Here is a 17165-nt window from a genome sequence, read left to right as displayed (position 1 = left end):
AACAAAACTCAGGATGTTGGCTTTACGTGTTTATTTTGTGGATGAAACGAAACATACCTAAATCAAAAAAACAATCATGATTATAAGCTGTCTACATAATAATTAGGACAGTAAGCTTAACAAGTTTTTGTCGTATAAGTCGATAGTGGGGTCACAAAGTAGTACTGGTTCACTGCTATTAAGAAATGATTCCAATGGGATCAACGCCTAAAAGGTTCGGATTCGGACAAAATGACGTGAATGAGCGTATGGTACCAGAAGAATATATCTACAACTCTTCAATGATAAATGAATTAATAAAACAGAACAAAGATTTGCATAAGCAGTTAACACAGAAACAAGAAGAAATTGATAGATTGAATGTGTTAATCGGGTCCTTTCGAGCTAAGCTAATAAAATACACGGAGCTGAACAAAAAAATGCAACAGCAACAACAACAACAGCAACAACAACAACAACAACAACAGCAACAAGATATACGTTACTCAAATAATATACCAAGCTATAAATCGGACTCGCCACATTTCTCATCTCCTCAAGACCACCAAGGCAGTCAAGCAGAACATATACAAGTAAAAAAAAATAACCGTACAGAAGAAAGCAAAATTGACGATATATATGAGAAATTAGAGCTTCTAACAAAGCTGGTTAATGAGGCTGTACAGAAACAGCACGATGGGAGTCGTAGTGGATTTTCTAAGCAGGATATCAAGATTGTGAATGACGACGATATTATAGTTTCAGAATCGCAGGAGTTTAAACATTTGCAGGACCAAATCGATATTTTAAAGCGGAAACTCCTTATAAAGAAGGAAAACGAACTGCGAAAGCTATCATTAAACAAAGAATTGATTGATTTGATGGAGGAACTAAATATGAATAGTTCTAATACACCTAATCCGCTGTCAAGATCAACTTCTGAACACCATTCAGAGCACTACAATCACCATAAGTCCAATCAACAAGGGTATCACAATGAAAATTCACATCCCTTGCATTGTGAGCACTGTCACGTAAAATCACACTCCGAGAATCACCCGCCCGAGCCAAAATTCGTAAATCTAAAAGAATCTCTAGAAACCCCTACCCCAACTCCAACTCAGACACCAAGAAAGCTGCGGAAAGAGAATGATAATAGCGTCGCCAATAAACAATATTCATTATGGTGACATCTTTTGTTTCTAATTAGCACACCTTTGTATCTAGAGCCTGTAATATACAATTAAAAAAATTACTCTACCTATACCTGGTTACGGTGACTTTCAGTTTTTCCTATTTTCTTAGTATTGGGATTACTGAAGCGTAAGTATATTTATATATTTTGGTTGATTTTGGTTTCATATAAAGAATAATCCTAATTTATAGACAATTGTATCCTTAGTCCCGAAGCAGGAGCTCCGATTTTCGAGATCAACGCAATAGAGTCAATCTTGCCCTTCTCAGACACATGGTACTTCGCACCCGTTAGTGGATCTGTAACGGAAGGAGTACCTTTGTATATTGGAGTATGAGAAGCTGCACAAATATCAAACTCGGCGTAAGGATCGAAATCAATTTCAATTGCATCGTGAGCCAAGCTGTCAGCTTTAGCCTTAATTTTTTGGGCTTGTTCAGCACGAGCTCCGGTAGTGACAATCTTTAAGAATTCGCCTGCAAAATATGAAGCCAACACAAAGTTCTTATTTTTAAATGATTGAGTCATAGCAACATTCAAAGCATTACTTCTATGAACAGGGAGGAGCTTTGTTCTGCTGAAATATGCGGCTAGTTCTAGATTACGTTTAACATCACTTGCCGGTAGGGAACGACGCTCAAGTTCCATGGATAGACCTAAAACATACTCACGGGCAGTAGCCAAGGCGGATTGTGCAGTTGTCTCATCCTCTTTGTCATTCACCACCAATAAAGAAACGGTATAGATCACATCACGGAAATGTTGAATGGCAATTTCTAGCTTATTGGCTTTAAATGCTTTGAAACCTTCGTTCAAGATAGCTGTTACAACTTCAACACCTGGAACAAGCGGTAGGATTTTTGATCTGTCCTCTTCGTCAGCAACAGCACGGATATATCCAACTATAGAAGGAATTTCATTAGGCGTTCCGCTGATGTATGTTCTAGCACCATCGTATATATCAATAAAGCGTTTTCTGAGAGGCTCAAAGTTGACAACAGCTACTTGTTTGTTCAATGCTTGTGCAGCCGCGTCAAACGCACCTGCGGCAACTAGCACTGCAGGAAGTTTGGAATTTTTGATCCAAGTAGGTAATTCTGATTCCTCCCCAGTCTCCTCTGCGACTTCAGTTTCCTCCGGCTCTAAGTCGTCGTCTAACTCTAAGTCATTTTCATCTAAGTCCCAAGCATCTTCTTCATTACCGATATCTTCATCTTCGAATTCAATATTTTCTTGGTCAGCGATTGCAAATTGGTCTACCTCCTGTGATTCAAGTGGTTCTTCTTCTTTTTCGTCAGAAATATCCAATTCTTGCATTTGACCGAGCAATGCCTTTTCAAAGAAAGAGACTTCGGCATCCTTCAAAGGCCAGTTCTTTAATGGGGCAGGCAAAACACTGTTTTTAATATTTGTTGACGAAGATACAATCTCTGGCAAAGACACATCTTGCTCATCAATTTCCTCAGATTGCAAAATAGACTCTGCAAGATCATCATCGCCATTCGCCTTAGCGACAGCATAAGCCAATGGAGCAGACCCAGCATTCAAAAACACACTTGCGCGCTTTTGTATGGAGTTATTATAGAAAGTGTTTTGAATCAAACCTGCAATATCAGAACGATGTTCAGCAATAGTTTCCATTTTTGTCAGCTTCGAAGTGTCACCTTTCAATAGATACAAAAATGATAATTTATCAAATTGTTTGGTGTTTTGATAAACTAATTCGACGATATCAGTGTTGCCCTGAGCGAAAGCTTCCTTACCTAACTTTTCCCAAACAAGATCGTTGTTTAGCTTTTCAGCCTCTTCCAATGCAACTTCAAGATTACCATATTGAGTTGCTAAATCGAAACGCGTTTGGGGATCTTCAACAAATTGTAGAGCGATTTCTGGATATCCTGACTTTTGCAAGTACGAAATGATATTTTGGCCAACTAGATTAGAATTCTTAATGATACGTATAACTTCTGGGAAGTTCTTGTTAACCAAAGCTTTCTTGAAACGATATTCTGTAGGATCAATGGTCAAAATTTCAACTTCACCTTCTCTATTCAAAGCATATACGAATTTTCCATGAACCTTTGAAATATAGAGGGTTTTTTCTAAAGTTTTGATAATACCTGAATCACCATTCAACAAGCAGTACTTAATGTGGTTCAACGTAGAGTAAATCAAAACCCCGGTTTCATCCCAGCTGGCACTCTTAATTCTGATACTTTCGTGGTTGGATGTAACAATTTCCAATTTTCTATTGGCAATAGTCAATGTGTGCTTGCTCATCAATGCGACGTATTGACCATCTTGTGACCACACAGTGTATTTGATATTCTTCAAAGGTAATTCCGCAAGGGCTTTACCTTGTTGAACATCCATCAATACAACGGAATGACTGTATAAGATCAATACAGTACCAGGTGCAGCCAATGTAATGTCCTTTACGCTAGCAGATAATTTGATGGATTTTGTAACCTTGTTATCTAGACTGCGCACTTCCAAACTACTTGAACTGCTGTTATGCACGATAAATCTGTTACGAGCAACAAATGTAGCAAAGCTACCGTCATCAGTAATAACATTACTAGCTTCTACTGCTCCAGTTGGTTGTTTTGGTAGGACGCATAAACTGAATCTGTCAGATTCCTTCTCGGAAGAATTGACCAATACCGAGTGTTGAGATGGGTTGTATGACATGCTGCGGAAGGAGCTCCAAGGCTTACCAATGTTCTTTAATGAAACGTATGGAAGAGAAGTGATTCTTTTGTGATAATCAAACATTTGTACTTGTTTCTCTTTGTTAATAAAGAACAATTGGTTTTGGTTAGTTGCAGTTGGTGGTCTTTCACGGTCAAGTTTAAATATCATAATACCAGAATCATGAGCAGCACCAAACAAGTTCAAATTTGGATGAGCTCTCACTAACCAGAATCTATCGTTCTCTCTTTTAAATTGCTTTACTGGAGTTCTTTTGTCCAGATCCCAAACTCTCAAAGTTTTGTCCTCACCAACAGATATAATCAAATTCTGGTACGGATGGAAAATGACAGAGTCCACGTTATTTGTATGTCCCCTGCAAGTATCAACTTCCCAAGCCTTTGTAGCGCTCATTCTCCATAATTTAACTTGACGGTCATCAGAACCAGAAACAATTAATGGCAATGTAGGATGGAAAGAGGCCCAATTAACACCTCTAGTATGACCTTCAAGAATGAACTTTACGACACAGTCACCAAAACCTCCATCAAGCAGGTTTTGTTGTTGTCTCATTTGTTCATCAAAAGATTGTGAACCTGGAGCGGAGTGTCTCTTTCTCAAGCCTGAAATATCCCACACTCTCACTGTTTCATCCAAGGAAGCAGATACGACTAAGTCCTCGACTGGATGGAATTGAGCACACATAACGAAGTGATTATGGCCTGTTAAGCAGGCAATTTCTTTTCTGTTTTGCCAATTCCAAATACGAATCGTTTGATCGTCAGAACTAGAAATGATCCATGGCAATTCATGATGGAAGAATACGGTACGGACATAATCCAAGTGTCCATCTAAGGTGAACAAACATTTATTGGTTTCAAGAGACCAAACCTTGATAGTATAATCATCACCTGCCGAAACAAATAAAGGCTGCGTTGGATGGAAATCAATTCCTCGAACAGGGCCCTCGTGATCTTCAAAACGGTGAAGCAAAACACCCATACGGTAATCCCACAATTGGATGGTAGAAGAGAAAAGTGCTACCAAAACCCATGGTCTGGATGGATGAAAGGCAATTCCTTTCGCCCTGGTAGACTTGGACTCAAACTTTGTTAACATCTTCATGGCAAAAAGGTTCTAAGAAGTGTACGGTCGAGATCCTGCTAGGTTGAAAAAAGAGCAAACAAACAAAAATACAGTAGCTTATTTACTGTTTTCTTGGGAACCCAACTCAATTGAATTCTTTTTGTTCAACTTTACTCTTGAATAACACCTCACTTTGTGCCTGAAGTCTCCGTTATTCAGAAACAATGTTACTTTGATCGTGATTAGCTAGTTTTAATAGTTCATTGATCGTGTTTATTTGTCTAGGTTGTCCTTTTTTAATTTTAGACGAGCCCAACTCTTTTTTTTCTTTCAAATATAGTAGGGTAACTGTTACCCGCTGTTCAGTTTATCCCTTATGACAGTATAAAACGTCATACGTCGAATAATACTTCTCTAACCTTATAACCCATATTTAAAAATATGAGTGTTATAATGCGAATTCTCTCTAACTATATCAACTAATTGTCATCCTTTTCAATTAAAGAATTTTCTGCTGATTTTATTATTAGTATTATTTATTATATATATCTTGCCGCTTCAAAAGTATACCATATGTATTTAACACCACTATTCCGTCAAAGATAGTAGTTTGAATACAGTAATGAGCCTTCTGATAGGGTTCAAGTCGTGAAAGCTTCTACCATTGCTTGAAGCCGGCTTACTATCTTTTTTGTTCTTTTTATTTTTATTTTTATTTTTACTCTTGCTCTTACCTTTCTGCTTTTCATTCTTTGATGATGGAGCTTGCAGTAGCATGTCATTATTTGTTGTACTCAGCTTCTTTGATATATCCTGAATAAATTGGTTATCAGGGTTTACATCTTGTTCGATTAGTAGTTGCCTATCTACCATGGTGCCAAATTTTGCCTCTCCAGGGTTTAAACCATTTTTATCTGGTGCGCTGAGGTATGGAAGCTTACCTCTTTTCCACACTACCGATTCTTCACGCCATTTTGTGGTTTCAACAGTGTCATAGTTGAAATCATAAGTGATATCTAATAGAGTGTCAGAGTTCAAGGTTTGTTTTGACTTCTGTAAGTCAGTAACTATTTGTGACCAAAATTTGTTCTCAAAAGGCGTTATTGTAACGGATTCAACGGTAGCATAAAACTGCCCTGTTTGCAAAATATCTGGGGAATTATCCCAGTCTATTAATCCCCCTGCCCATTGTATTGTACCAGGAGCTGCATCAACCCTTCCAGCTGGCCATACTGATACTTGTAATCTCATTGGAGTTTGAGGATACTCAAACAACTTCTTTTCCTCGTTCCAAGTTTCCTTTTTGTATAAGGTCCTGGCAATAGCCCCATCAATAATCCAATGTATTCTTTCTTCATTCCAATCTACTTCATAAATATGCGTGTTAGCAAAACTATCGGACGCAACAGGCAATTTGACCATTCTAGTGTGGTTTAACTCACCTTGATGATAATAGTTCGATTGTGTATGCAACAATTCACCTCCAATGAACTCGAAATCGATTTCATCACCAACCGCTGATAACAATACAATTGCTGTCACAACTCCACGACCTCTGGCGGTCTTCATTTTAACGGTACTTCTACCATAGAGGAAGGACTTAGTAGCAGATATTATACTACCAGTTGAGTGACGAGGCATACCAAGGGTTAGCTGACCAGGACCGCTATAACTCACGAAACCGCTATATGTGAAATGGTAATCTCTCAACATGCTTTTGATCTTCTGCTGTAATGGAGATATCAAGAAGTCGGCATAGTATATCAACCCTCTTTTGTTCAAATCCGATTGACCACTGCTAACAGCCTCTGAACCGAAGGAAGACTCCTTTCTTATATTGAAACTACTGTGTAGGGCTGGTTTTTCTTCCATTGAACTTTGAGCTTTAAAATTGGAGGAAATTGGGGGTAACAAAGCCGGTTGTCCTAAACAACTCCCAGGTTTATTCGAAAATCTTGGATTGCATCCACCAATACAAAAAGGTCCAGAGCCGCACATTCCAAATTGCGAACAACATGGCCATGCTTCAGGGCAATTGGCTCCTGAAGCACATGGAATTGTAGTTTCTGGGAAATACCTGATAACTTGTCCAAACGACGGAAACACTCCGGCGTAAAGTATCCAAAATATGATATTTGATAATAAAATCATATTGGATTGATACTTTTTTAATTCTTATTTATGCGTCAGCCGAATGATTCCTGTGTGTACCGCACTAATTGTTATCTTTAATTAATAATATAACCCGATTTTAGTAGCCTGTGTATCTATGATAGTACGAATCTGTAATTGATAAGCTTTATTTGTTGTAATAATATTTCTATAAGCATTGTCATTTTGTACTCTGACGCACGACAATTAAAATGCAGACAGGGTTCAATGAACAAAAAAATCGAAAAATAAAAAGATAAAATAAGTGACACAAAACGGATACTTCTTCAAGTTTCAAACAGACTGTTGTATATTATAGCATGTGTTATTTCTTGTGTCTTTCCTGCAAATTTGATTTTTGAAGAATGTTAGATAAACGATACATATATTCGTCAGCTCAATATAATAGATCTTTTTGAAAGATCTGGAGTAGACTATAGGAAAATGACGTAAAAGAAAAGAAAAATAGACGAAGATTATCGCTAGTAGTACGCTACCTTGCATATTTGGTGCTATTTGAAGTGAAAGCATGAACTTAACAGGGGAAAAAACAACAAGTTAGGATACCAACTTCAAGGTTTCTTCATCAAATTCGATTATCTTTTTTTGTTCTTTTAGTTTATTTTGAATCAAGTAGAGTAAGTTATAGAGCACACTTAGAGTTGGAGTGCGAATACCCTTTTCTTTGGCTATTCTTATAGGATTACCGAGAATTACCTCAAGTTCCATTAACCTTCCATTTTCTAAATCCACGCACATTGAAGGTTTATACATAATGTTTCTTGTAACATCATTGAAAAAATCCACTAATTCTTTCTCCACAATGACATTTTCACTAGCAGCAATGGAAATTATTTCTTCCATAGCAGGTCTGAACAATTCATATTCCGTTGCTTTTTTGTCAGTAGAAAATTCGAAGCATCTAGGGACATCCAATCCAACAAGAGCTGTGGTTGTGTTAATAGCAGCATTATATAACAATTTCTTCCACCGCGTGTATCTGACATCTTCATCAAAGAGACAGGTATTGTGAGGTTCGTTGTGATACAATTCTACAAGCTTTTTCGCCTGTCCAATCGCAATATCATCGTTCTTATTGAAGGCTCCGAAACTCACATGATCCTTCCCTTTCTGAACAATGTGTCCAGGTCCTATCTTCGTAGATGCAATCAATTGAACTCCTGAGAGGAGTGATAGGTGGAAAGTGCTCTTATCAAAGTTTTCGAGGACTTCCTTTTCGATATCAATACCGTTTTGAATCAATACGACATTGGTTACCCTTGAGTCTTCTACTCTAGAGTTAGATTCAATTACCGGCTTCAAAATAGCGTGAACCGTGGAGTCTTTTGGACCATCCGGAATGTTCTTGGTGGTAATGATTATATAATCGAAGAACTTGCCAGAGGCTGCCGCATGTTCCACTGTCTTGAAAAGGTTGTGAGGTTTCCAATCTCTTATCTCCCCATAATCACAGGAATCGATCTTGTATCCAAATTCCGAAACATGCTCATAATCTGATCTAGTTACCAGAGAAACATTACACTTCCCACCAAAATATAGAGAATATGCAGTAATCACACCAACCCCACCAGCACCAATGATCAATGCATTGACGCTAGTAATTTCGGAACTTGTACTAGAATTCATTATATCAAAATTGAATATTCTCTTTTAAAGCACTGTTTAGTGCAACTGCAAGATACGAACTACCCAACAGTCAGATATGATGCTTTTCCTCCAGGTATGAAAATTACAGCTTGTTATAGCACGGTGTTATATATACATTCTATTTGGAGGGGTTTAATGACTGATTGCAGTCAAGCATTCATATCACATTTATAACTAATCATATGCAACGAAAAACAATGTTGAATGTTCGGACCGCGGTTAGTATAGTCACATGACTAGCATCAATATTCTTCAAGCTTTCAACCTGAAGGACTTTTCGGAATTTTGAGGTCGGCGTTTGAAAAAAAAAAATGTGGAACGGCACAACCCCGGCTCTGAAATTCAGATCATTGTGTACGTATATATATATATATATATATATATATGTATATTTGCTCGAGCCGGAAATTTTCGAGATGTTTAAAATGCTCTGCCTTTAAATTTTTTGCTACATTCACATCTAGGCCGGTGCATTGACATTGAAAGCGAACGACAATCTGAAAGAAAAAAAAAAAAACATTCCTCTATACAGCTATAGGTATATATCGATTTACGTACAGGTGAGCTAATTTGACAGAAGAGCATATTAAGCTGAGTGAATTGAGCTTTTTCAGATGAATCTCAATGCAGATCTCTTATCAAGTTATTATATCGCTCTTAGAGGCTATATAATGGACTGCAAGCTGTAACGATCGACAAACTGTGATTCATTTCCCATTATACTAAGTTGAAAATTGCCAACTGGCTCGCTAAAATACGAAACTGGATCAACTAGACATCAGGTAAAACAATGAGAGCATACGTTTTACTAGCATGGATTTTCCTATGGTGTCGATATCCTGTTAACGCCTTAGTGTTTGTGGACTCAACTATTGCTTCCGCATGTATTTATTATGAACTACAGTACGATTGGGGCTGTCATTCCCATAGTAATGGTATGAAAGCTTACGCATGCAGATGTGGCAACACAGAGTGGCTCGGTTCGGTGACCGAGTGTATTTATGATAACTCACCTAACGAAAGATTGAGAAACCATGCGCTAAGACATGTGGCGCTACGTTGCAAGCAAAAAGGTGGCTTCCATTACTCATTAGAGAAGATGAAAGGTTTTAGAGAGAATGCTACGCAATATTTAAGGGAACCCACACATAAAGACTTGACTACACCAGTCAATGCACCATTGAAAGTAAACGAAAGTAATTATCAATATTATCATAGAGGTTTCAAGCAATATACAGTTGCTACTGAGCGGTCACAATGGTTTGGTTGGGGTTTGGTATTTTATTGGGCAACCATTATCGCCCTAGCATCTTTCTTTAATTTGTCGAAGAGAATATTTGGATTTACCTGGGAGACAAACTGGATTAGGAGGACATTTACTTTGCCACCCGTTCTTGGTAGACATCATAATTCGCCATATGTTTTATGGAAAGTTATTCAAATTTCATTTCCAACCCACTTGCAATTTTGGGTCATTGCAGTGTTTTTAATCCAGACGGTTATTTCTTGCGCTGTCGGATACAACATTGTGACTTTACCAAATCCATATTTCGCGACACTATGGTACAGAAATTTGACCTTAATCTCCTACAGAACGGATATGATGGCTATATCATTATTCCCCATCGTTTACTTCTTTGGTATCCGTAACAACCCATTTATTACAATAAGTGGTATATCATACGCGACGTTTAACCTTTACCATAAATGGACTGCATATGTGATGGTGATTCTCGGTTTTATCCATTCCGTTATATGGACCGTTTGGGCAGACTCTAAAGATGGTGGTGGTTACAAAGTTTGGTGGCAGGATGCTTATTGGCAATGGGGTGTCTTTGCAACTATGTTGTCATTCTTCTTAGTTGTTCACAGCTACAAGTGGTTCAGGGATCTTGCATATGAATTCTTCCTCATTCTACACAAAATATTCAATGTCATGTTCATCGTTTGTATGTATTACCATATGAATACATTGGGTTGGTTAGGATGGATTTGGGCAATGGTTGGAATTTGGGGCTTTGATAGAGTCATGAGGTTCGCTAAGATAGTTCTGTGTGGTGGTTTACAAACTGCAACTGTATCAGATTGTGGAAATGGTGTTGTCAAGATGAAGGTTAAGAAGCCAAAGTACTTGAAGTTCTATCCAGGTTCCTTTGCCTTCGTTTATTTCTTCTCGAAGTACGACCCTTGGGTTTATACTTTCCAATCTCATCCATTCACAATCTTATCTGTGCCTGAAGATAGCGAAACACATCTGACAATTTTATTTAAGGCACAAAAGGGTATAACGAGAAACGTTCTCAATAGACTTCTCAAAGCAGGTGTTGATGAAATGCAATATAATGTGATGATAGAGGGTCCTTATGGAAACAGTTTCCCATGTTACAAAAATAGTAAGCGCAAAGTAGTAGCTATGGCGGGTGGTCTGGGTGTCAGTGCAGTATTCCCACATCTAAAGTCCGTTATTGAACAGACTTCAACAAGTATTATACATGAATTCAAATGGGTCGTCAATGATTTAAACTGCTTGGAATGGTTCGGAAAGGAATTAGAATGGCTAGCCTCGAATAACTGTCGTGTGACTGTCATTTGTACTAATAAAGAGGAAAATATGGATTTCGAATCTATATCGGACTACTCTGAAAAGCCAAAGCAATTTCATTCGAAGTCGTCCAATCTTGAAGTCGTCAATCTGGCAAGTCGTCCAGATATTCGTCAAATGGTTAGAGAAAGCATTGAAAACAGTGAACAAAATATTACCGTTATTTCCTGTGGGCCATCATCATTCCTCGACGATGTCAGATACAGTGTTAAGGAGGAACTTTCTACTGCAAAAGTCGATGTCGATTTTGAAGAAGAGTCGTTTACGTGGTAGAGTGTATCTTGTTATGTTTTTTTTTTTCATGCAAGCAGGTTTGACGATACACTAATGTACCTGCGTTGTTAAGAGTATTTATGTATATAGTGTGAAAAACACATAATGTGTTCCTGGAACAAAACTTCTACATTCAGTAATTAAATAAAAGCCAATATATGATTTTAATATTCAAAGGGAATCCATAACCGTAAATTTTCCGTTTCATGGTTAACATCTCTCTTCTTGAAATTAATCATCATCACTTTCGGCATCCTCTTCTTGCATTTTTAAGATCTCTTTCCATTTGTAGGTCAACTCTCTTAATGACTCTGGGTCCAAACTAGCTGTTACAATATCTTTTGGAACATGATTTTCGGAGTGTTCTTTTGTAACAAACCGACCGATATTGTGTTCGGTGATCAACCTAATTTCTGCTTGTGTTTCCGCTTCCAAGTTTTTAGAAGCAAGTTCACTCCAAGAGAATAGCAAGGGGTCTGTGGTACGAGACCATGGATTGATATCAATGATCCAGCACTGGACAAAAGGTCTTGGTAAGTAAACATCTAGTACAAAACAGGATAGCTCGAATTTTGGCAAAACAACATCGTGTACAAAATCTTCTATCAGCGTGGTAAATGTGTCCTGCAACGGTTCTAGGTAGTTGTAGTAGTTAAGATCCCTTTGCGAGATACCACAGATCTCACCGTCTCGGATAAACACTCTGAACTCTAGCGCAGGATTGATATCGAACCATTTTCTCAAGATCAACTCATACTGAACCGACTGCGGGTCGACTTTGTCCTCGCATTCATCAAAGGCATGGTCCAAATCATATGCTATGTAGTTTGATGCGTTTAGGAGAAGGTACACGTCGTTCACATGAATACATTTTGACGTGTTGTTGGGCAAAATCCAGGTAGCATCCCTTGGAGCAGACCAGTTCAATTTCGGAGTGACGGCCCCGTATTCACGAATCACGTCGGAAATTTCCTTGTGCAAGTCCGGGAAGTTCACTATTGGGACCATTTCTTCTTCTTCCTCCTTCTTGTTGTTCGTAAACTCACTTTCCTCATCAGATTCACTCTCGGGCAACTGGTTGTCCTCCCAGTCACTGTAATCGTTATCGTCGTCTGGTTTCAGGCAACTATCATAAAACGACGAGTCATTCTCTTCCAACGATAACCTGATGCCATCCTGTGCCAAATATTTGATGAACTCTTGCGGTAACGGATGGATTATGTGAGCCTTTGGTGTATATTTCTTAAACGTGTGGTACCATGCTGAAAAAGCACAAGCCTTGATTTCACTGCTGCTAGCCTTGATTTCGGCAAGCGGTGTGTAGCTATCTTCGGTCATAGCCTAGATAAAAAATCAACTCTTAAGTAAGTGCTGCTCTGTACTCTCTATCAGTCTAAGCCTAACCCTAACCCTGGCCTGATCCCCTGCCAGCTATGACAAGTAAAGATGTGCTAGATGATCTGCGCTCGGAAATCTGTTCTCTTCTGTTGTCTTCTCTTCCAAACTTGCATATACATAACATTGTTGAAGATTTACTTAGTACTACTACTACTATTACTGTTGCTGCTGCTGCCACTATTTCTACTACTACTACTACTACAACTCCACCGCTCGTTATTGCCGAGCCGTCCCATCCATGCCAGCATTTTTTTTCTTTTCTGTCGGGAACGGAAAGAAAAATGAAAAATGAAAATTTGGGAAAAAAAATTAATAGTCACGTGTCTGTCATTTGTGGGTCATCTTAAACGATGGTTCTGTCCTTATGATATTTTTTTTATTTTTTTATTTTTTTTCGCCGTGCTCTTTCTTGCTCTGGCTCTCTCTCAGTGAGGGAAAGAAGAGCGGCGGCGACAAGTTTTGTTTTTTTTCCCAGGAATATATACAAAAAGCATGAAAAACGGTATTTTTCTGCGAGGTTTTCTGGGCGAAAGTGGCAAAATGTCTGGCTGAAAACAGTTTCCATGCCCAGTGAGTGGTAAGTGGTAGGCAGAGAAAGTTGGAAAATAGTGAAATATTATTTATATTATTATTATAACACAATATGATTTAGAAATGACATATAGTGTGAATGAATAAATAGAAGTAGTATTTGGGAAAAGAGAGAGAGATATTCGTAGGCTGAGAAGGTACTGTTTGCAGGGAGAAGAAGTAGTGAATTAAAGTCTTAATTTATTGTTCTATATTGAATCGAATTGGATTGAATTGCACTAAATATTGGCCAATATAGTAAAAGCGCAGATTTGAGATAGAAAAATGGTTTCGCAAGCAAAACAGCCTTCGAACGCTACGTTCAAGAACCGTGAAAAGCCACAGGAGGTGCGTAAAGCTAATATCATTGCAGCCCGTGCTGTTTCCGATGCAATTCGTACGTCTTTGGGACCTAAAGGTATGGATAAGATGATCAAGACGTCGAGGGGCGATGTTATTATTTCCAACGATGGGCACACGATCTTGAAACAGATGGCTATTTTGCACCCTGTAGCGAAGATGCTTGTGGAGGTTTCTGGTGCGCAGGATGTGGAGGCCGGTGATGGTACTACTTCGGTGGTCATTATCACTGGAGCTCTTTTAGGTGCAGCTGAAAAATTATTGAACAAGGGCATCCATCCCACTATAATTGCCGAATCTTTCCAAAGAGCAGCTGAAAGATCGGTCGAGATCCTTTTGGATATGTCTACGAAGATTTCTTTGGATGACAAGGAGGCGTTGGTGCGTGCCGCCAGCACCTCGTTGAGTTCCAAGATTGTGTCCCAGCATTCGTCTTTCTTGGCTCCATTGGCTGTGGACTGTGTGTTGAACATTGCTTCCCACGACTCCACCAATGTGGATTTGAATGACATCCGTTTGATCAAGAAAGTGGGTGGTACCATTGATGATACCCAAATGGTGAATGGTGTCGTTTTGACCCAGAATGTCGCCAAAAGTGCCGGCGGACCAACCAGAATTGAAAAGGCCAGAATCGGTTTGATCCAGTTCCAAATATCCCCTCCAAAGCCAGATACCGAAAACAACATTGTTGTTAATGACTACAGACAGATGGATAAGATCTTGAAGGAAGAAAGAGCATACTTGTTGAACATTTGTAAAAAGATCAAAAAGGCAAAGTGTAACGTTTTATTGATTCAAAAGTCTATCTTGAGAGACGCAGTTAACGATCTTGCATTGCATTTCCTATCAAAGTTGGGAATAATGGTTATCAGAGATATTGAAAGAGATGAAGTCGAATTTTTGTCCAAGAGTTTAGGTTGTAAGCCAATTTCTGACATCGAATTGTTCACCGAAGATAGACTAGGATCTGCTGATGTCGTTGAAGAAGTCGAAAGTGATGGTTCGAACATCGTCACAATCACCGGTGTCAAATCCACTAACACTAACCCTACCGTGTCTGTTGTCATTCGTGGTGCCAACAACATGATCTTGGATGAGACAGAACGTTCCCTACATGATGCACTATGTGTTATCCGTTGTTTGGTGAAGGAAAGGGCATTGATCGCCGGTGGTGGTGCCCCAGAAATCGAGGTATCGTGCCGTCTAATGAAGGAAGCTCGTGCCCTAGAAGGTGTAGAGGCATTTGTTTGGCAAGAGTATGCACAAGCATTGGAAGTTATTCCAACAACACTAGCGGAAAATGCAGGTCTAAACAGTTTAAATGTTGTCACCGAATTACGTTTAAGACATGAGAACGGTGAATCAAACGCAGGTATCTCAGTAAGACGTTCTGGAACTACAAATACTTACGATGATCATATTCTTCAACCGGTCCTAGTATCTACCAGTGCCATAAGATTGGCCTCAGAATGTGTCAAGTCAATCCTACGTATTGATGATATTACATTTAGTCGCTAAAAAGAGAGAGAAAGTTGAATTGGACTATATATTTTCCATAGACTAATCTAATTAATTTGTATATTACATCAACAACAAAAAAATCAATTCCGCTCTAGTGCCAATCTCTCTATGCTTCTAGAATATATTTACTAAGGTCGTCATTACATTGTAGTGCAAATGATTTTCTATTTTACCTTGTTCAAGTAACGGAAGGCATCTTTATTGTGTATATACGATGCTCCACTCCAAATAGTTGTTACACTAACTAAGTATCCCATTAATGTGAAGGCATTTTGAAATTTTTCTCTGAATGCCATTTGTTTCTCGTCATCCTCGTCCACAGAATTGTTTATTATCAACAGAACAACACCCATCCCCACATATATCATCTGCACAAAAGTGTTCCATTTTGATATTCTTGTTGGTTTTACCTCAGCGCTTGGATAGTGGAATATGTCCCAATAAGAATTCCAAGTAACTTTCCCGTACGTGTGCTTCATTGATGCGTATCTAAAATAAGTAGCGCTTAATCCCAACAAGAAGTCTCTGCCAAATATTAAGGCAGCTACACCCAACGGAATAATTTGAGGACCCGATGGAATGCATAAAGCTGCAGTTGTAGTCATCATTAATATTTTATCGGCCATAGGATCCAAAACAGTTCCAGCAACCGACCGCATTTTATATGATCTAGCCAAATACCCATCCAAAAAGTCCGTAATGCATGAATAAACAAACAAACATATGGCTGGGGTGAAATTTTGTGTTATGATATAATGGCCAATAAAAGGCGCACATGCTATCCTGCTTATTGTGAGGATGTTCGGTATTGTCCAGATGCCATTTTTCATCTTAACAATGTCCGAAACCTTTTTAGAACCATTTTTAGGCTCCTCCGCTTTCTTTATCAGAGCCTGAGAAAATGTCCGGACATGTACTCTGCTAATTGGTAGGTAAATACCATTCATTATTCCAGAATACCCTCGTCCTCCTCTTATACTGAAATACCTCATCATAGGCAGTTTATATATGTGTGTGTGCAAAGGAACAATCATTTCACAAAATTATTAGCCAATTTGGTAGGACATGCATGAAAAGAGCCAGATTGTCACCGTTCTGACCTTGGAGCACCTTGAACAGGCTACCAATCGAAACTTATTGTCAGTTCACACCTAACTATTACCATCGAATCATAACTTTTCATTGGTTTTTTTTTCAAGCGAAAAAAGCTATCAAATGTCATTTTCTAACACATATAAAATTACAAGACAGCTAGCAAATATTTTTGGAAAACCAAGAATGGTATAGGCATATATGGGTTCTAATTGGTACTTATAGCTTACTGAGTGTATAAATTGAAAGGTCTTATTTCTGGGAAATTATACACAATGTACTATTATGCTTTCTATATTCAATAATATCACTTTCTTGTGTTTGAATCATCCTAGCATGACTAAAGAAATAATTGCATAATTGAAATAAAATCCAACATTTAAGTAAAAACATTCAAATTTTGAATGACCAATGAGAACAGGAACACTAATGTGGAGCAGTTCGTTATCTGTGTGTAGAATTGTTGGACTCGGTAAATACTAGTTGAAGCGTCCAGATATATTGTTGCCAAGGTATAAAAAGGACCAGAAAGAAGCGTTTCAGTCCTTGTTTAGTAGGTATAATAGTCGGTCTTTGATT

At 38.4% G+C, this 17165-nt stretch overlaps 8 protein-coding genes across 8 annotated transcripts; 3 read left to right on the top strand and 5 right to left on the bottom strand.

The window, feature by feature from the left end:
• Window positions 1-185: 185 nt before the first annotated feature.
• Window positions 186-1169, top strand: SPC42 (Spc42p; the record flags this gene model as incomplete). Its single annotated transcript, XM_022821204.1, has 1 exon — window positions 186-1169. One exon carries the CDS (start codon window positions 186-188, stop codon window positions 1167-1169), a length of 984 nt encoding a protein of 327 aa, XP_022677590.1.
• A 185-nt stretch (window positions 1170-1354) lies between these two features.
• On the bottom strand, window positions 1355-4990 carry COP1 (coatomer subunit alpha; the record flags this gene model as incomplete). The annotated part of the gene is made up of 1 exon (XM_022821203.1): window positions 1355-4990. The coding sequence occupies one exon, from the start codon at window positions 4988-4990 to the stop codon at window positions 1355-1357; it is 3636 nt and encodes a 1211-aa protein (XP_022677589.1).
• A 549-nt stretch (window positions 4991-5539) lies between these two features.
• CRR1 (putative glycosylase) lies at window positions 5540-7102 on the bottom strand (the record flags this gene model as incomplete). The annotated part of the gene is made up of 1 exon (XM_022821202.1): window positions 5540-7102. The coding sequence occupies one exon, from the start codon at window positions 7100-7102 to the stop codon at window positions 5540-5542; it is 1563 nt and encodes a 520-aa protein (XP_022677588.1).
• A 558-nt stretch (window positions 7103-7660) lies between these two features.
• KLMA_60521 (uncharacterized protein) lies at window positions 7661-8749 on the bottom strand (the record flags this gene model as incomplete). The annotated part of the gene is made up of 1 exon (XM_022821201.1): window positions 7661-8749. One exon carries the CDS (start codon window positions 8747-8749, stop codon window positions 7661-7663), a length of 1089 nt encoding a protein of 362 aa, XP_022677587.1.
• An 811-nt stretch (window positions 8750-9560) lies between these two features.
• On the top strand, window positions 9561-11645 carry FRE1 (ferric/cupric-chelate reductase; the record flags this gene model as incomplete). The annotated part of the gene is made up of 1 exon (XM_022821200.1): window positions 9561-11645. One exon carries the CDS (start codon window positions 9561-9563, stop codon window positions 11643-11645), a length of 2085 nt encoding a protein of 694 aa, XP_022677586.1.
• A 231-nt stretch (window positions 11646-11876) lies between these two features.
• CDC123 (cell proliferation protein CDC123) lies at window positions 11877-12983 on the bottom strand (the record flags this gene model as incomplete). The annotated part of the gene is made up of 1 exon (XM_022821199.1): window positions 11877-12983. One exon carries the CDS (start codon window positions 12981-12983, stop codon window positions 11877-11879), a length of 1107 nt encoding a protein of 368 aa, XP_022677585.1.
• Window positions 12984-13898: 915 nt separating this feature from the next.
• On the top strand, window positions 13899-15491 carry CCT4 (chaperonin-containing T-complex subunit CCT4; the record flags this gene model as incomplete). Its single annotated transcript, XM_022821198.1, has 1 exon — window positions 13899-15491. One exon carries the CDS (start codon window positions 13899-13901, stop codon window positions 15489-15491), a length of 1593 nt encoding a protein of 530 aa, XP_022677584.1.
• A 167-nt stretch (window positions 15492-15658) lies between these two features.
• CRD1 (cardiolipin synthase) lies at window positions 15659-16528 on the bottom strand (the record flags this gene model as incomplete). Its single annotated transcript, XM_022821197.1, has 1 exon — window positions 15659-16528. The coding sequence occupies one exon, from the start codon at window positions 16526-16528 to the stop codon at window positions 15659-15661; it is 870 nt and encodes a 289-aa protein (XP_022677583.1).
• Window positions 16529-17165: the final 637 nt, after the last annotated feature.

Source organism: Kluyveromyces marxianus, chromosome 6, assembly GCF_001417885.1.
Source record: "Kluyveromyces marxianus DMKU3-1042 DNA, complete genome, chromosome 6".
Taxonomy (NCBI): Eukaryota; Fungi; Ascomycota; class Saccharomycetes; order Saccharomycetales; family Saccharomycetaceae; genus Kluyveromyces; species Kluyveromyces marxianus.
This window is presented reverse-complemented; position numbering and strand designations above follow the sequence as displayed.